This window comes from Lactuca sativa, chromosome 7, assembly GCF_002870075.4.
Source record: "Lactuca sativa cultivar Salinas chromosome 7, Lsat_Salinas_v11, whole genome shotgun sequence".
In the NCBI taxonomy this organism is placed as follows: Eukaryota; Viridiplantae; Streptophyta; class Magnoliopsida; order Asterales; family Asteraceae; genus Lactuca; species Lactuca sativa.
The window spans coordinates 208,014,622-208,033,770 of NC_056629.2; the positions used below are offsets into that span (position 1 = coordinate 208,014,622).

Sequence of the window (19,149 nt, forward strand, 5' to 3'; positions counted from 1 at the left end):
ACTATGCTTAATGCAAAGGCCACATTAGGACGAGTACAAGTCATAGCGTACATGATCGAGCCTACAACAGAAGCATATAGTACTCGGATCATCTCTGCTATCTCATCCTCTGTACTCAGACTCTAAGTCTTACTCAGTCTGGCATTACTCTGGATCGGTAACTCTCATTTCTTGGAATTCTGCATGCAGAATCTATTCAACACCTTCTCCAAGTAGGTACTCTGACTAAGTCAAATTAGTCTTTTACTCCTGTCTCTCAAAGTTCTTATCCCTAGGATATAGGCAGCTTCTCCAAGGTCCTTCATAGCGAAACACTTCTCAAGCCAGGATTTCACTTCCTGTAGAGTTGGGATGTCATTTCCTATGAGTAGTATGTCATCCACATACAATACCAAAAAGCTGACTATACTCTCACTAGCCTTGACATATACACAAGATTCATCTTCACTCCTCGAAAAGCCAAACTCTTTGACTTTCCCTTCGAAACAAAGATTCCACCTGCAAGGTGTTTGCTTTAATCCATAGATGGATTTCTCAAGCTTACACACTCTATTAGGGTACTCTATAGTGACAAAGCCTTCTGGCTGACTCATGTAAACATCCTCAACCAACTTTCCATTAAGGAAATCGGTTTTGACATTCATTTTCCATATTTCATAATCATGAAATGCAGCAATGGCTAACATAACCCTAATAGACTTAATCTTCGCTACTAGTGAAAAGGTCTCATCATAATCAACTCCCGGATTTTGAGAAAAGCTCTTTGCAACCAGTCGCATCTTATAAGTGTGTACATTACCATTCATGTCGGTCTTCTTCTTGAAGATCCATTTGTACCCGACTGTCTTGCGACCTGGTACATTGTCAACCAAGTTCCAAACTTGATTGTCATATGTGGATTGTATCTCGCTGTCCATAGGATCTTTCCATTTAGCAGCCTCAGGGCCTGCCATGGCTTCCGTGTAGCTGTTAGGTTCATCCAGACTTACCAGTGTGCTATCACTAATAAGTGTATCACCTTCCATAGTAATATGGAAACCATAGTAATGCTTAGGTGCATTCCTAACTCTCGTGGAACGCCTCAGAGGTATAGACTCCTCTGTCGGATCAACAGGAGTTTCCTCCTCAGGTTGATTGCTAGGGTTTGGGGTTCCTTCACCACTTGACTCTTCAATTTCTTCAAGGTCAATTTGCCTCCCACTATTTCCTTGGCTCATGAATTCTCTCTCGCGAAAGACTCCTCTTCATGCTACAAAGACCACATTATCACTAGGTCTGTAGAAGAGGTAACCGAAGGATCTCTGTGGGTAGCCGATGAAAATAAACCTCTCACTTCGAGGTTCGAGCTTATCATGAGACTCGCACCTCACGAAAGTCTCGCAACCCCAAATCTTGATGTGGTCTAGATTGGGAACTTTTCCGATCCACATCTCATGAGGTGTTTTGGCAACCTTATTTGTAGGGACTAGATTAAGGATATGGGCGACAGTCTCTAATGCATACCCCCAGAATGATATTGGTAGCGAAGCTCGACTCATCATGGAACGAACCATATCCAACAAGGTTCGATTGCGCCTCTCAGCCACACCAGTAAGTTGTGGTGTCCTGGGAGGTGTCAATTGTGAGATAATCCCACAATCCTTAAGATAGTCAAGGAACTTTGTACTAAGATACTCACCACCACGATCGGATCGAAGCATCTTAATGTTCCTGCCCAACTGATTCTCCACTTCCTGTTTAAACTCTTTGAATCTTTCAAAGGTCTCTAACTTATGCTTGATTAAGTAGACATATCCATATCTACTATAATCATTAGTAAAAGTCACATAGAAGCGGTTAGCATCTCTTGTGGTGGTTCTAAAGGGTCCACATACATCAGTATGTATGAGGTCCAACAAACCCTCACCCCTAGCACAAATACCAGTGAAGGGTGAATTTGTCATTTTCCCAAGCAAACAAGATTCACAACTATCATCTGACTTTAGGTCAAATGACTCCAAGACTCCATCCTTTTGGAGTTGGCCTATGCGTTTCTTGCTTACATGTCCAAGATGACAATGCCATAAAGATGCTTTATCCAAACTAGTGGAAGAATCGATACACAATACATTCTTTCCTAGGTTATCCATAATCGACACAGATTCATATACACCATCACAAGGTAATGCTTTAAAATAAAAAACATTATTAAAGAAATCATTAATACCACCACTATCATTATCAAATGAAAAGGTAAAACCTTGTTTGTACAAACCATGAAAGGAAATAATATTTCTTGCCATTTCTGACGAGTAACAACACTTATTCAAATCTAATTCTAATCCATTACTTAGCAACAAAGAATAAACTCCAATCTTGGTGACAGGTGAAGGTTTCCTATTCCCCATGATCAAGTTTATCTTCCCATGCTCTACATTCTCACTTCTTCTTAGTCCCTGCAAATCAGTACATATGTGAATACCACAACCTGTATCAAGGACCCAAGAAATAGAATGGGGTGAATTATTAGAAAATATAGTGTATGTACCTACATGATTGGGTTTCCCTTTCCCATCCTTAACATCTTGCTGGTACTTTGGGCAGTTTCGCTTCAAGTGCGAATTTTCATGGCAATAGAAGCATTCAACCTCTTTAGGGTTAGCAGAAGGAGTGACAGAACCTTTCTTGGTTCCACTTGAAGAGGAGCCATCAAGGATCTTCCCCTTGGTGCCCTTCAAAGGATCTTCCTCTTCTACCCTTTACCTTGCCCGATTTCCAAGACAGGGGCCGCAGTAGTAGTAGGAGTGGTAACAGCCGATTTACACTTAAGACCACTTTCCACGGTCTTCAAGAGTCCTTGAAGTTTGCTAAGTGTAACTTCCTCCTTGTTCATGTGGTATGTCATACGGAATTGATCATAACACGAAGGTAAGGAGTGCAAAATGATGTCTATTGCCAACTCCTCGGGGAAGTTCACATCCAGTTTCAGCAAACGGTCCACATACCTTTGCATTTTATGCATGTGGCATGTGATAGGTTCAACATCCTTCATTCAGGTTTTTATCATGGAGGAGATGATTTAATATCAATCTTGAAGAGCACTCTGATGGTAGCAGTCCATCAAATCCTGGTGCATCTCAAAAGGATAGTAGTCCTCATAGGACTTTTGGAGCTCGGTTGTCATAGTGGCCAACATGATACATGCCACTTTGGTAGCATCTCTTTCATGTGCCTGATATTCAGCGATCTCTTCAGGAGCAGCACACGACTCGAGCTCCTTAAGCTCCTTGTCGAGGACATATTCCTTGTCCTCATATCGAGTGACCATCCTGATGTTCCTAATCTGATCCATAAATTTGGATCCATCAAAGATGACTCTTCCACAAAGGTTCATGAGAGAGAAGGAGCGGGTAGGGTTTGAGCCAGAAGTAACATTGTTGGAAGACATCTGAAAAGAAGAAATACAAGTTTAGATTAGATATAAATATAGTCCTTAATAAAACACCCAAATGTAATATTAAGGCTAGGACCCAACACAATATTTTATAACTTAGAAGAGGGATGTCGTAATCCAAGCTATAAAATATTTGAAGGTAGGTGAATGACGATTCACCAATTTTCACCATGAAAAATGAAATAAACTATTAGGTTTTAATTGGTTTTGAAACTCCTAGATTCTTTGAGATTCATTGAACTTTTCAATGGCATGTTTCAATCTCGAGTGTGCCCTTAAGGTTTTGTGACTGGGATGCCGAGGATCACAAAACAAGGTGTGAAGTAACCATGCAAATTACTTGGTACCCTTAATATTTACCCCTTAATTGATGTTCCGGTTAACGACACACGCTCCATCGATACTATGATAAACATTAAGTTACCCTTTGCCTACCTTGTTAAGTCCAAGTTAGTGTACCGGTTAACCACACACACTCCACTAACGACTTAATCAAAGTGTAAAGTGTAATTTCATGGGTTAGCACCTTATTCACATTTTCCTAAAGTAACTAAGATTGGGGATTTATAAAAGCATTTAGTTACTTTATATTCATTATACTTTTAATGAAGATTTAAAGTCCTTGTGTTACCCATTCGGCTAACGACCCTCCATCGATCAAGGAAACGGTGGGTGAGAGTGGACACCCATTAAGCTGTCATTTTATAGACAACAACCTTATACCCCCTTATAGACCGGCTTCATGAATGAGGCCTACTAACGGTAAAATGACTTATTCTTATAGATATATAATAATTATTAATCTTATAATATTATAAAGTATAAGGGTTGAATTTTAACTTTTAAAATTCTAGGCGTTGGACCTAAAGTTTTTAAGGTGACTTTACATGTTCCAAAACTTGAGGACAAGTTTTGTAACTTTCAAAACTTTTCATCTTTCATAACTTATGAGTTAAATGGTTTATTAAAATGAGAGACTTTTCATTTGATGTAACCTATGTGTTTCATAATGGACTTTAAAAGAGTGACTTTTGGTAATCCATAACTTGAGGAAAAATTATGGATTCCATTAAAACACATAATGATCAAGAATTAAACTAACAAGCAAGTTACAAATAATTCCTATGATCTTCTAAACTCATAAGTTCATGAACATGCATATCAACAATTTCAAGAATCATAAAATAACCATATAAAACTTAAAATTTTGATAATAGCCATTGAAAATGGATTAGCATAACCATTACACCATCTAAACCAAGTTTTATAACACCAAAACAGTTTAGGGTAATGTTTGTAGTCCATTTCCAACAACAAAACTCGAAAATCTGCATTATGGGGCTCCTACTCGTTGATTGCACGAACCTACTCGGGGAGTAGGATGAATTTCCTCATGGACTCGTCGAGTCCCCCCACGGACTCGGCGAGTTCATGCTGCATATGCAGAAAACTTGAGTTTTTTCAACAATTTGCATCAAGTGTAAAATAAGCAAGCCTAGGCTATGATACCACTATAGGGTTTTGAGCATTCTAACACTCCTAAGGTTTACATGCAACCCTAGAAACCTTGGATCTATGTTTTACGATGATACATGCAAAATTGATTTTCCAAGGTTGTTAACCTATCTAGCAAAGCATAGGGAACTTTTAAACATAAATGCTAGAAGAAGTACATACCTTTTGTTGTTTGGATTCCTTGAGAACCTTGTGAGCCTAACACCTCAAGTGTGATGCCTCAAATGTCTCACACAACACTACAACACTTGGAATAAACTTAAGAGAAGTTCACTAACACCTCAAAATCGGCTTGCCCTTTTTCTTGTACAAGTAGTGCCGATTTTTGCTAGACATGGGGTCTTTATATAGTTGTGACACAAGTAGGGTTACACCATGTAAACCCTAATTGTCATGGCTTTCCATATTCCATGATTCATGGGTTTGTAACCTCCATGGATTATCCATGGAGCACCTTATGGGTTTTAGCCCAATCCATACAAACCATGTATCATTAGCCCACTATACAAGAATAGATGATTTAAACAATCAACCCCATGTATTTAATTAGTCTCTTTTTGATCACTTAATTAATTCCAAATTAATTATTTGATCAATACTAATTAAATAATATTATTAATATATTAGAACTTTATAATATATTAATGAACCTTAAGTGTCCTTTCTCTCATTTAGTCTATCCAAATGTTGCCATGCCATGCAACCCAAATGGACCATGCTAATCGGGTCAAGTACATTCCATAAATAGTTATGAACTTAGACACCTAATCCAACACCGTACGCAGGTGGTGTACACCATATCTTGATGGAGGAGGCTCACAAGTCCAAATTTTCCATCCATCACGAAGATGTACAAAGATCTTCGCCCTGATTACTAGTGGCCCTGCATGAAGCGGGATGTACACTAGTACGTTGAGAGATACTTTACTTGTAGGAAGGTCAAGGCAGAGCACCAGTGGCCTCATGGCAAGACGCAACCGTTGGATATCCCTATATGGAGGTGGGAGGATATGACTATGAATTTCATCACAAAACTTCCCAGGACTACACGAGGAGGGGATTCAATTTAGGTCATCGTCGATCGGTTGACCAAGAGTACCCATTTCATCCTAATCTAGGAGAGCATTTCGGCCGAGAAGCTAGCCGAGATCAACATCCGAGAGGTAGCAGCTCAACATAGAGTGCCAGTTTCCGTGATTTCTGACCGAGACGTATGGTTCACTTCCAGATTCTGGAAGAAATTTCATGACGAGTTGGTTACTCGTCTGCATTTTAGCACGGATTTTCACCCCCAGATGGACGGTCAGAGTGAGCGGACCATCCAAACCTTGGAGGACATGTTGCGGGCGTGCGTATTAGACTTCGGTGGTAGCTGGGATACCTAGCTTCCTTTGGCAGAGTTTTCCAACAATAATAGCCACCACACGAGCATCGACGGTCCTCCTTTCGAGATGTTATATGGGAGGAAGTGTAGAACCCTGATATGTTGGGGTGAGGTTGGACAGAGGGTCATGGGGAGTAGCGAAGTGGTACTAAAGATGACAAAGAGGTCCATCAGGTCCGGAGCAGGCTTCTGGCTACTCAGAGTCAGTAGAAAAGTTGTGCCGACAAGCGTCGTTCAGACTTGGAGTTTCGAGTAGGGGATATGGTTCTCCTGAAGTTGTCACCTTGGAAAGGTGTCATCCGGTTCAGGAAGCGGGGCGAGTTGGGCCCCAGGTACATTGGTCCTTTTAGGGTTAGAGCCCGGGTGGGCAACTTGGTGTATATGCTAGATCTTCCAGCCGAGCTTAGTCAGATCCACAACATCTTTCATGTCTCCCAGCTGCGGAAGTGCTTGGTAGATGACTTTACAGTGGCGCCTCTAGAGGATATTCAGCTGGATGACAGCCTGAACTACATCGAACAACCAGTAGCCATCCTCGACAGGAAGACGAAGGATCTGAGGAACAATAGGGTCGAGTTAGTGAATGTGCAATGGCAACACTGCAAGGACTCGGAATGGACCTGGGAGTCAGAGGACGAGATGTGGGAGCACTACCCAGAGCTATTCCCAGACACAGCAAACTTCGAGGACAAAGTCTAAAATAAGTGGGGGAGATTTGTAATGCCCGGATCCTGTTATGTATTTTAAATCAAATTATTTATTTTTGTAAAGGTACTCGATGAGTTGGACGCCCCACACTCATCGAGTAGGAATGGAATTTGGACACGGGACTTGAAGTCTACTCGACGAGTTAAGAGCCTCAACTCGACGAGTAGGGCTGCCAGAGTGAAACTCTAATTTTCAAGGTTTTGCATCCTATTTAAACAACTTAAACTCGAATGGTTGGCCTCATTTGCAGCCTCCATCACCCCAAACCCTAGCCACGAAACCCTAATCCACTTTTGAGTGTGTTTGTGCCATTTCTGTGTGTTCTTTGTGAAGTTGAAGAAGAGGATCCTTGAAGAAAGAGCAAGGACCTGAAGGAGGAGAGTAGATCCAGAATTTAAGCTCCATTTCTGGTTCAATAGATATAAAAAGCTTCTAACTTGTTCATTGTGTGCTTAGATACCTTCATCTCCACTTTTGTTGAGTTTTTGGTCCAAGTAGCTTGGTCCTTGGGAAATGGACGTCCCAAGTGATTCACCTTTCAGATCTGGGGTCTAGAAGGGGTTTCATGGCATAAAGGTGCAAACTTTATGGCTATGGAAGCCCCATGTAAGCTTTAAGGTGTCATTTTGGCCTTTTAAGCCCTAAAAAGCCATGCATGGAGGGAAAGTATGAGACTTTACATGTTCATTTGGTGTCTAGGGCCTAGATCTTAGTTTTCATGCCTTGGTTTGGAGTATTATGGCTTTTGGACCAAGATCTAAGTCTAAAAGAACTAGGGTTTGAGCTAAACCCATTAAGAAGGACTATTAACGGGTAAAGTTGGAAACTTTACCCTTAAAATGACATTTTCAGTGTGTAGAAGAAGTGTGGAGTCCAGATATGGAGGATAGGAGCTTAATCTATTAAGATGGCTCAATAGAATGAAGAACTCGTTGAGTTCATAGAGGAACTCGACGAGTTGGGTTGAAATGTCCCGATTCTATAACGGGGAAAACTCGACGAGTTCATGGATGACTCGACAAGTAGGATGGGAAAGTCCCGATACCATGGATAGGAGGAACTCGACGAGTTGTGAAAGAACTTAATGAGTTTGATCGCGAGTTTAGAGTTTTTGGATTTATGGAACTCGACGAGTTGATGGGTCAACTCGGCGAGTTGAGTCAACTCAGAACGTTGACTTTTGACTGGATGTTGACTTTGACCAGGGTGTTGACCTTGACTTTAATGTTGACCAAGTTGACACTTAAGGGGGGTTATAAGTATGAAAGGGTAATTAAAGGAGATGTTTATGTGTAGGAGTTTGAGAGGAGTTGATTCCAGAGCAGAGGATAGTTCAGTTACTTCACGACGTTTAAGGTGAGTTACCTTCCAGTAGAAGTGGGTCGAAGGCACCAATGCTTGCCCACTAGTAGTTGATTATAGTTGAGATGATTGTCTTTGTGATAAATGTCTGGTATGCCACTATCTGTTATGCATGATGTGCTAGTATGCTATGATATTATGTGATAGTGGTAGGAAGGGTAGGTTAGACCCCGTAACCGGTTGAGATAAACCGGAGTGTAGGTCGGGTACCCAAATATGCTTGATAGTATGTTATGCTATGTATTATATGGTAGTGGTAGGGGTGAAATAGTCCCCGTAGCCATTTGAGATAAACCGAAGGGTAGGTTAGGCGCCCAGATATGCCTGGCAGGGTAGGTCGAGCACCCATATATGCTTGACAGGGTAGGTCGGGAACCCAGATATGCCTGGCAGTATGCTATTATATGGTATGCAGTATTATGAGGGAACTCACTAAACTTTCTGCTTATAGTTTTCAGTTGTTGTTTCCGATCCTTCTTCTTCGAAGGGAAGGGAGCCGACATCATAGTAGTGCATCACACCATAATTTTCCGCACTATGATGTTCTTGGGATTTTGTACTCTAACATTATTACATTATGACATGTTTTAAGACATATGACGTATGAGTTTTTATGAGATGAGACAACTTCATGATGATTTCAATAATCTGTTTTATGAATTATTAAATTAAAAATGAAAATTTTGGTCTTGAATTTTGGGATGTTACACTATGCTCAATTATCCCGCGTTCCACCCCGGTCATTTCTGACGGCTGACGGGAAAAGGTGCCGGAGAATTTCTTTAAGAGCATAATTAATTTGACTTTGGTTTCTTCCGATAGATCGGCACCGATCTATACTGCTTGCTTCGGGTGATCTGGGTGTATGGTGTGGTTTTCCGTTGGGTGGTCCTCCTTGGATTTTTTGGTAGTTCGAACCAACTCCAGGGCTGTGAAGATTTGGTGGCAGATTTGCCGACATGGCGTACTGGCGACGATTGTGGCTAAGCCACGTGCGTGCTAAATTTGACGGTTTCGTGAATGGTTGACGGTATGGCTTGTAGTTGGAACAACATTGGTCGTCCCAACATGATGTTTTGTTCTGTCGGGTAGTGTATTACATAGAACTTGATTTCCCGTGTTACACCTTCTTTCTCGTCATGGCTAACTAGCGTAAGGGGGAGTTGTATGGTGCCTAGTAGCCATAGGTTGTGCCCTGTGAAGCCCAACAATGGGCTCCCAGTTGGTGGTTTTTAAGTCTTATTTCCAAGAGGTAGGTACTTGCCTGAAACAGTGTTCATACAAGATGTCAATGTTGCTTCCATTGTCTATGTATACGCGGTAAACCTACTTTTGGCGTATGCATATTGTAATAAGGATTGGATCTGTGGGGTTCCAGTTGTGGGGATACGAGTCTGCTGACGAGAAGTTGATGTTTCCGATGTTCCATGATAGCTCGTCTACGTCGTTCCGTTGACAGTGTGTGTTCGTTTCGCGGCCTTTTGATTGCTAAGGTTTCCTACTTTTGTTGGTCTTTGTCGGGTTTTCGTCGAGGTTTGACGTTTTTCATGCTAGTGTTGGGTTTGGTAAACCAAGCGACCCTGTTGACTTGTTATGGTTGTGGAGTTCGTTGTAACGTATGACAAAGGTCACGGGTCGGATGTATGGCCCGCTACGAGATTGTGGGCCGACGCCACTCGTGTGCTAAGAGAAGATTGCGCTTTTGGCGTGGGCAAACCTAGAGCCACCAATGGGTTGCTTCGATTTGTGCATACTAGTGTTGTTACACAGGTTGTGTAGCTCTTAGTACATGTCAAGATGGCGCCAGATGTTGTGATATGTTCCACGGACTTAACGTCGCCTCTTGTTATCCCAATAGAGGTAAGCCTTAGAATCATATCACAGAGAAAAATGTCTTCGATCGTCGTCCGGGATGGGCTCCCGGAACGAAGCTTCGACGGTCAAGTTAGTGACTAGTTGAGAGAGTATGGGTTTAGCAGAAGAGTGAGTGAGAGGTCCCATTTCTCTTGAAGGAGAAGGGTTATATTTATACCAATCATGGCGGGGACAAGATCCTGATAATACATTTTGGTCCCTATTAGGCCGACAGGACGTGCAGGCGTCTCCTTGGTGGATCGTGCTCCAATAGTGATTAACTACCATTGGTGCATAATTCTTAGGAGGCGTGGCCCTGAGTACTACACGTGTCGCTTTGGTAGACGACTGGTACTGTTTTGTCTATGAGTTGGCTTCAGTGCTTGGGCTCCAAGGAATAAACATGGGATCACGAGGGTGATGTCATGGTCTCGGCGCTAGGCGCACGTTGATCCTTGACTACCACGTTTATCAGACGTGGGCTCCGTTACATTTGACATATTCTTAGTGGGTTACGTTAACAATGTTCTAGAACCCACTCCTAAAATCCCTCCGAGCTTTTTTTATTTATGTGTCCCTTATCTTCGTAAACATCAACATGTTCATTTTCCAACCATTTCTTTGACTTTTGGTGTTTTGTATAATCACGTGTATCGGCAATAGGTTCGTAGTCTTCACTTTCTTGTTGACTTCAACCAAGAGAAAATTGCATGTATTAATTATATATAATATTTTTTTTCGGAAAGCCTAATTGATTGTAGGATTGTTGCATAGGGCATTGGTTAACTTTTTGTTGATAGTTTTGGTATTTTGGATAGTTTGAGTTTTGGGATTCCGGAGTAGAAAAATGGAATATCTTGATTGATGTTTACATTTCGTCACTTGTGGCTTTGGCTAGAACCATCTTGCTTGTATTTGTCATGGGAATCCATAGTAGGGAATTAAAGATATGTGGAATGAAATTGCGAGAAAATAAAATGGAATTGGAGTATGGTTTTACTGGTATATAACTACATATATCTAAAAATGTAAAATACAATAAAATTATATATGCTTGTGTACTTTTTGACCGGTCAATGGTCAAAGAGGTGTATGGGATAGAGACATGCAACTAAGATCACGGGCTACACAACCCGCCAAAGATGCAAATCGCAAGAGCACGGGTTGCTCGATGTTGTTTCACAAACATTATCGTCGCATGTCTTGTGCCATCTTTCGTTGATACCATCCACCCTTATGAGTAGTATCTTAATTTATAATTTCTTTTGTTCCCTAATATTACATTAGTTGAGAATTTTTTAGGGGTAGCCGATGCTATCACTGGCTACCACACAAGTGGACAACACAAGTCCATCATTGGTTGGGCTGATAGCCGCCCCCATCCCACTCCACCTCGTGCATGCGAATGCGATATAAGTCGTCCGGTCTATTCCGACCACCCCCTAGAACGGGTGGATGGGAATGACGGTCAAGGATGGTCGGTCCACCAGTCATTCCTATCAGCCCACCATAACCGAATGTCGTTTTCCTTCGACTTTGAGCTTCCTCACATCAAATTAGTAGTTTAAAGAAAGATTTTCATAAGATCTTTCATCAAGTTATTTCATGTGAACATGTTTGACACCTTTCCTTCTCTTTACTGCAATCATTGGTCCTAGTCTGCTTTATAAAATTCATAATTAGTAATTAAGAAACAATATATTTAATATTTAAATGATAAACTTAAAAAAGAAATAAAATTACAGAGATAAAACATTAAACATTGACGCATAATGTAAGCCATGTATTCATCTATATGGCAAAGTTTTGATTCATATTAAGTTAACCAATATTAAGTTAACCAATCGTACATATAACATTTGCTTTCATACATTACATTCTATAGATTACATTCTATAGTGGATAAAAATATGTTTTGAAGTATTCTACTAAAAAATAAAAATATTGTAAATCGTAGGCGACGGAAGGTAGTTTATTAATTTCGAGCATTGGGTGTGGACAACTAGTCATAACATCATTCTGGTGCTACCTCACATGTCACAACACCAATGTTGTTATAACACTAAGTGGGGAAATGATCACTATGTTACATCTTGTTATAACACCAACTTTTTTCACTTTATAATTTCTTTTATATTTTTTTTTCGATTTTTTTAATTTAAACAAATATATTTTAAATATAACATAATAAATAAAACATAATGTTTAAAAATTATAAATAACATAGAATAAAAAGTAATCTTTAAAAATAAAAATAACATAAAAATTAAATTACATATAACATTCAAATTCAATAAAATAGAAAAAAAACAACCTATTCGTAAAAAAAAACATTTTTTTAAGAAAAAAGCTAAACGTTATTCGTTATCGTTACCACAAAAGATATAATCCGCCAAGTCCTTTTGAAGTTGTCTGTGTTTATTTGCGTCCTGAATGTCAACGACTCGATGCAAATACTTTGATATTCCTAGTTGAAATTGAACGTGTCTTGGCTCCGTTGGGATATAGTATGCAATATTTCGTCATTTATCTTCCACTACCATGTTATGTATTATGATACATGCATACATGATATATCGTAGAATTTCTAAATCCAATGGTCGTGTTGCATGTTTAACTATATGCCACTTCGCTTTCAACACTTCAAAAGCACGTTCCACATCCTTACATGCTCCTTCTTGTATTCTCTTAAAAAAATTGTCTCTTTCTTTAACCGGGTGTCGGAATTCGTTCACGAAATGGAATACTGAGGATATATTCCATCCGTAAGGTAATACCAATATTTGTATTCATTTCCATTCACCATGAAAGGAACATCCGGGGCCTTTCCATTCCAAAGATTGTCGAATATTGGCGACCGATCAAGAACATTGACGTCGTTGTTGGAACCTACAACCCAAAAAAATGCATGCCAAATCCATAAATCTTGAGAAGCAACAGCCTCTAAAACCAACGAAGGCGATCTGTGATGACCACTTGCGTATTGCCCTTTCTATGCAACCAGACAGTTTTTCCATTTCCAGTGTGTGCAATCAATGCTTCCGATCATTCTGGGAAACCCATGACGTTCTTTATGCGCCGCATACAATTCTTACAAATCATACAACGAAGGTTTCCGCAAATACACGTCTCCAAATGTTTCAACAACACCTCTTGACAATGTATACAAACTCTCCCTTGCGGTTCTTTCGGACATTCTCATATAGTCGTCCATGGAGTCGGGTGACTCCCCCATAGCCATGAAACGAATGGCCACAACACATTTCTGCAACGTTGTAAACCCTCGTCTACTTCTAGCATCATATATCAATTGAAAAAATTCATACCTAAACATAAATTAACTACAGTTTAAACGTATAATACATTTGTTGTAAAATTAAAGAAACATGTAGTACATTTGTATTTATTTTGTATAAAAGTATAGCAAAAAATCGATACCGGTTTTCCAAGGTGTTGGTGATCCATAGGAACACATTGCTACTCAAACGAAATCTTCTGTTGAAGTCCTTCGATCAGTATACACAATTATCCGCAAAGTAATTGTGATATAGATGTTCGTGTGCTTCCTCGAGATTTCTGTTTAACATCGAACGTCTTGTTAGTAGCGGGGTTGAGTCTGTTTGTCGCAGGTCGGTAGTATAATAATGATACAACATCCTGAAGAAAATATCGTCATCGGAATCATCGGACGAGACGAAAGGATCTATAATTTTTTTTAAGATAATTGAAATTATATAGAAAGAAAGAGAGAAGTTATGTGTAAAAAATTGTATAGATAATAAGTATTTATATAGGAAAAAAAATTAATTTTAAAGTTTTTTTTTTATTAATTAAATTGACCTTCTGAGTTTAAAATCAAACGGTATAATTTCTGTTTCATCCGATGGTAACGAGCACAAATTATAAGACGACGAGAAGCAACAAGTAGGGAAGGGGGTGTTCCCGCGTTACAACGGCATTAAGGCCGTCCATCTCAGCCATAACTAACAAATATGTCTCATACCGTATGCTCTTAAATAATGTTGACATTTATATAAATAAGATAAAAAATAAATGTGAAACACATAAAATAAGAAAAGAAACCAAATGAAAGGTCGTGTTCATACTCATATTGGCACTTGGAATCACCTTCGAAACATGCATCGATTACAACATATTCTATTTAAGAAAAAAGGTATGAACATTGAGATGATTGTTTCTGGAAAGGGACAAAATAGGATTATTAGTATATTAAAAAAAAAAGATATGAGAATAAATGTATGTATGTATGATTGTATGGAATAATGGTAGTAATAGTTTGGAGACCGGAGATGCAGTTTTGTAATCGTTGGGCCCTTTAAGAACGTGAATTCATAACGTGACATCAATCACATCTTATCTTCCCCCCTCCTTTTTTTCTTTTTCCTTTTTTTTCCTTGTAGTTGTAGCCTTGTAGGCAGCAGGCCGGCTAGGCTCCCTTTATTTTATTTATTTTTTCGCCGGTTAGCTGTTGGCTAAGCCGAGTCTTTGGCTCCAAATGTAAATCCATTATCCACGGTCTGCATTTACCCTTTTTTCTTTAACTTTTTATGTATTATGTAGCGGAAATAATATTAATAGACTAGTAATGGGTTGTCTCTATCTACTTTTATTTTATGAATCTATTTTTTAAAAGCTGTGCATTTGAGGGCCTTCGTGTTAGAAAATAATTAAATATTAAAAAAACTAAAGAATATTAAAGACGGCTGGCTTGGCTGGCAGAGAAGGTGCGGACGCGCTACCACCAACATCTTCTTTGTCTGTCACTATTTAAAGTTTAAACCACACATTTCTCTTTTCCTGCTTCTCTCTCTCTCTCTCTCTCTCTCTCTCTCTCTCTCTCTCTCTCTCTCGTTGCAGAAAACATTTGCCGCGAATGTGGAACCTCCGGTGCCTCGTCTACCTGAGCCTCCTCTCGTTGGTCGCTGCTCAGGGATCTACCAACACAACTTCTCCATGGCTAACATTAACGGGTACATACAAATATAATACAACAACTTAATTCTCCTTCTTTCCCCAATTTTAATGTCAAACGAATTAAGCCTCAGGCTTGGTTTTTTTAGTTTTTTGATAATATGTATGTGGTTTTGCAGGAGCTGCCCCTTTGGTGGTGGCACATGGTGGGTTTTCTGGTTTATTTCCTAGCTCCAGTTTCAACGCCTACACTTTGGCTGTGATTACTAGCGTACCCGACGTCATCCTCTGGTGTGATGTACAATTGACTAAAGATAAAGCCGGGATCTGCTTTCCAAGTCTTAATCTCCAGAATTCTTCCACCATTGTGTCAGCGTTTGATAAAGGGGAAAACACCTACAATGTAAACGGAGTCCCTGTTAAAGGATGGTTTCCTATCGATTTCACCCTTGATGACCTCGGCAAAGTCTTCTGTAACTTACTTCATCTTCATCTTAATATTTCCATCAATCTTAATCTTGCTTGTAGTTTGTTTGTTTGTAACTGTCTATCTTCATTCCAGTAACCCAGGGCATCTACTCGCGAAGTCCAGTTTTTGATGGGTCTTCCTCAATTCTTACCGTCAACGACGTCGCCGACCAAATACAACCACCGGGACTGTGGTTAAATATCCAGGTGAGCTCACTGATATAGAAGATGAAGATGATTGATCAGTGATCACCTCCTTCCGGTTGTTCTAATTCTCTGTTGTTGTTGTTGTTGTTGCAGCATGACGCGTTTTACAAGCAGCATAATCTGAGCATGACAAGTTTTGTGACAAACTTTATGAGAAATACTTCGGCAATTGTCTCCCATATATCTTCACCCGAAGTCAATTTCCTTACGAGTATTGCACCAAGTTTCAGACGAAGCACAACCACCAGTCTGGTGTTCTGTTTTCTAGGAAAGTCGGAGACTGAGCCGACAACCAATCAAACATATGGTTCACTTTTGAGAAACCTGACATTTATCGGGACATTTGCTTCGGCCATTGTGGTTCCTAAATCATATATATGGCCTGTTGGCACTGACTTGTATTTGCAACCCGCTACCACACTCGTCCAGGACGCCCACAAGGCGGGTCTCCAAGTCTTTGCTTCCAATTTCGTAAATGATGTGCAACTTCCCTATAATTACAGTTATGACCCTGTACAAGAGTATCTCTCTTTTGTTGACAATGGGGATTTTGCTGTTGATGGCGTCCTTTCAGACAACCCAATAACTCCGTCTGCAGCTTTTGGTACTTTTTCTTCTTCCTCTTCTTATTAGTTCCAGATTAAGTATAATTTGACATTTGAATTTGCAGATTGCTTATCTCACATGGGGAAAAACGAATCACAGAAAGGTAATAATATTTTCTATAAATATTAGTAGTTGAATATTTCTATTCATGAATCGCAAGCTGACAACATTTTCATTATATATATGGTGTGTTGTGTGTTTAGTAAAAGCCTTGATAATCTCATATGAAGGAGCAAGCGGGGAGTACCCTGGGTGTACTGACATGGCATATGAAAAAGCTGTTTCAGATGGTGCAGATATTATCGACTGTCCTGTTCAGATGACGAGTGATGGAATACCAATTTGTTTAGGTTCTATAAACCTTCTTGATAGAACAAGCGTTGCAAACTCACTTTTTAATAAGCCTTTAGTAATTCCTCAGCTTTCTGGTGCTGGAATCTTTACCTTCCAACTCAAATGGGAAGACATTCAGACCTTACAACGTAAGCAGCAGCATCATCATATATATATATATATATATATATATATATATATATATATATATATATATATATATATATATATATATATATATATATATATATATATATATATATATATATACTTAAATTGATGTATTATATGCTACTTAATTTCTTATTTTGTTTTTATATATTTATTTCTTTGATGCTTTATAGCTGTAATGTTCAACCCATATTCAAACTACTCTCTATCGAGGAACCCTAGATTCCAAAACGCTGGCAAGTTTATGACTTTGTCTCAGTTTTTGGACTATGCAAGTAATTCTACTTCCCTTTCTGGAGTCTTGATTAACATAAAGGTTAGTCTTGATTCAACATTATATATATATATATATATATATATATATATATATATATATATATATATATATATATATATATATATATATCTATCATTCCATGGATATAGAAAGAAAGATAAAGATAAAGAGAAAGAGAAGAGAGTGAGATGTTTTTTGTTGAAATGAATGAATGCAGAATGCAGCATACCTAGCATCTGGTCAGGGAATGAGTGTAACAGATGCAGTGATGGGCGTCTTGAATACGTCTTCTTACAATAACCAGAGGAGAAAGAAAATTTTGATCCAGTCTTCAGATAGCGCAGTGCTGAGATTATTCAAGGCAAGAAGCAACAGACATGAGCTTGTTTATGAGGTGGATGAGAATATCCGTGATGCACTCAACTCGACCATCTCAGATATCAGTGAGATTGCCAATTCCGTTATCATTGGAAAGGAATCCGTGTTCCCTCGTAACGCAGGATTTCTTGGTGGACAAACCGATGTTGTCGCAAAGCTTCAGGCTTTCAAGCTCCCTGTCTACGTACAATTCATGAACAATGAATTTGTTTCACAACCTTGGGATTTTTTTTCAGATCCATACGTCGAAATAAACTCCTACGTCAATGGAGTGTCGGTCAATGTCAACGGTGTTATTACGGATTACCCCGCCACTGTTGCCAAATACACAAGTAAGCTGTTTTCAGTTCAATTCGGACTCCTTATCTTCATCCTTTTACTCTCATAGTTTGAATTTCTGATTGATTTGACGATGAATTTAGGGAACCGTTGCTTAGGGTTAGCAGCGAATATGACACCGGCATACATGGCTCCTGCATCGCCTGGCCAATTGTTCTCAGTCATGACACCCCTATTAATTCCACCAGCCGAGGCTCCTAGCCCTATTCTCACCGATGCTGACGTTGCGGAAGGTCCCATTCCTCCAGCTAGAATACCATCTCCGCCTTCTGGCGGTGGTTCAACAGGGCCGCCTACGGCATCACCAAGCGGTGAACCACCTAAAGCTGCCGTGGGCGTCGTGTTTTCTTTTCTTGCCGTTATTGTTGCGGCGACGGTGTTGGTGTTTTGAGGTGGTGGTTGTTGATTCGTAAGTGTAACCTAATTTAGGAGATTTTGATTTCGATTCATATTGTTGTATTGTAAGTAAGTATATTATTGATTCATTTGTGGAATAATGTTAATTTGAAACATAATACATGTTAGCTTTCTTTGTTTGAATCAATGTGTTTTATAATTGTGTTATTCCAATCAATTTAGTGGTTTTGTTTAAAAAAGTCTTAATGTTTTTTTTTCTTGGCATTATAAACATACGAACTATAGTTTTAGCAGCTTATTTGGGAAATTTACCTATTCCAGTAGGTTTCCTCTGCCACATCGGAAGAAAAAATGATGACATATTGCTTATTATGCCTCAAGTAAACGATGTGGCTGACAAGTCAGCAAACCCTGGAGTTGGAGCCTAAGGCTTGAAGTGGTCCCCTTGTATACAACCTAACCTACGTGAGGACTAAACAAAAAGGTGCTATCCGCCAATGACAGGTCCACCACGAACCACACTATATAAATTCACATGAATGCCTTATTGTAACAATCTATTTTGTGACTACAAATGGAAGCTCCAGAAGACTCGGGTGGAAATACAAAATATGAAATAGGATTTTGGGTGAGACATCGTCAGTTCCAGTACCAAATTCATCCATCTGAAGCATGAAGTCCGTGTGTTTCGAAAGTGATGCGGAGCACATAGATGGCCTGCCGGAAGCTATTATTGACAAGTCGGAAGAAAGATAAGTGGGGCCAAAAGATGTTTCACTTGAAACGGACATAATTTTTGATCCGTAAGGATTTGGAGACGTGCGA

General features: G+C 39.5%; 1 protein-coding gene across 1 annotated transcript; it reads left to right on the forward strand.

Annotated features, from left to right (window-relative positions):
• Positions 1–15,048: 15,048 nt before the first annotated feature.
• On the forward strand, positions 15,049–18,507 carry LOC111882308 (glycerophosphodiester phosphodiesterase GDPDL3; the record flags this gene model as incomplete). The annotated part of the gene is made up of 9 exons (XM_052765447.1): positions 15,049–15,247; positions 15,368–15,661; positions 15,751–15,863; positions 15,957–16,467; positions 16,534–16,572; positions 16,673–16,951; positions 17,147–17,289; positions 17,468–17,960; positions 18,051–18,507. Coding segments are annotated over 9 exons (2,379 nt in total), but the record flags the coding sequence as incomplete, so codon positions are not given.
• Between the last annotated feature and the right edge of the window lie 642 nt (positions 18,508–19,149).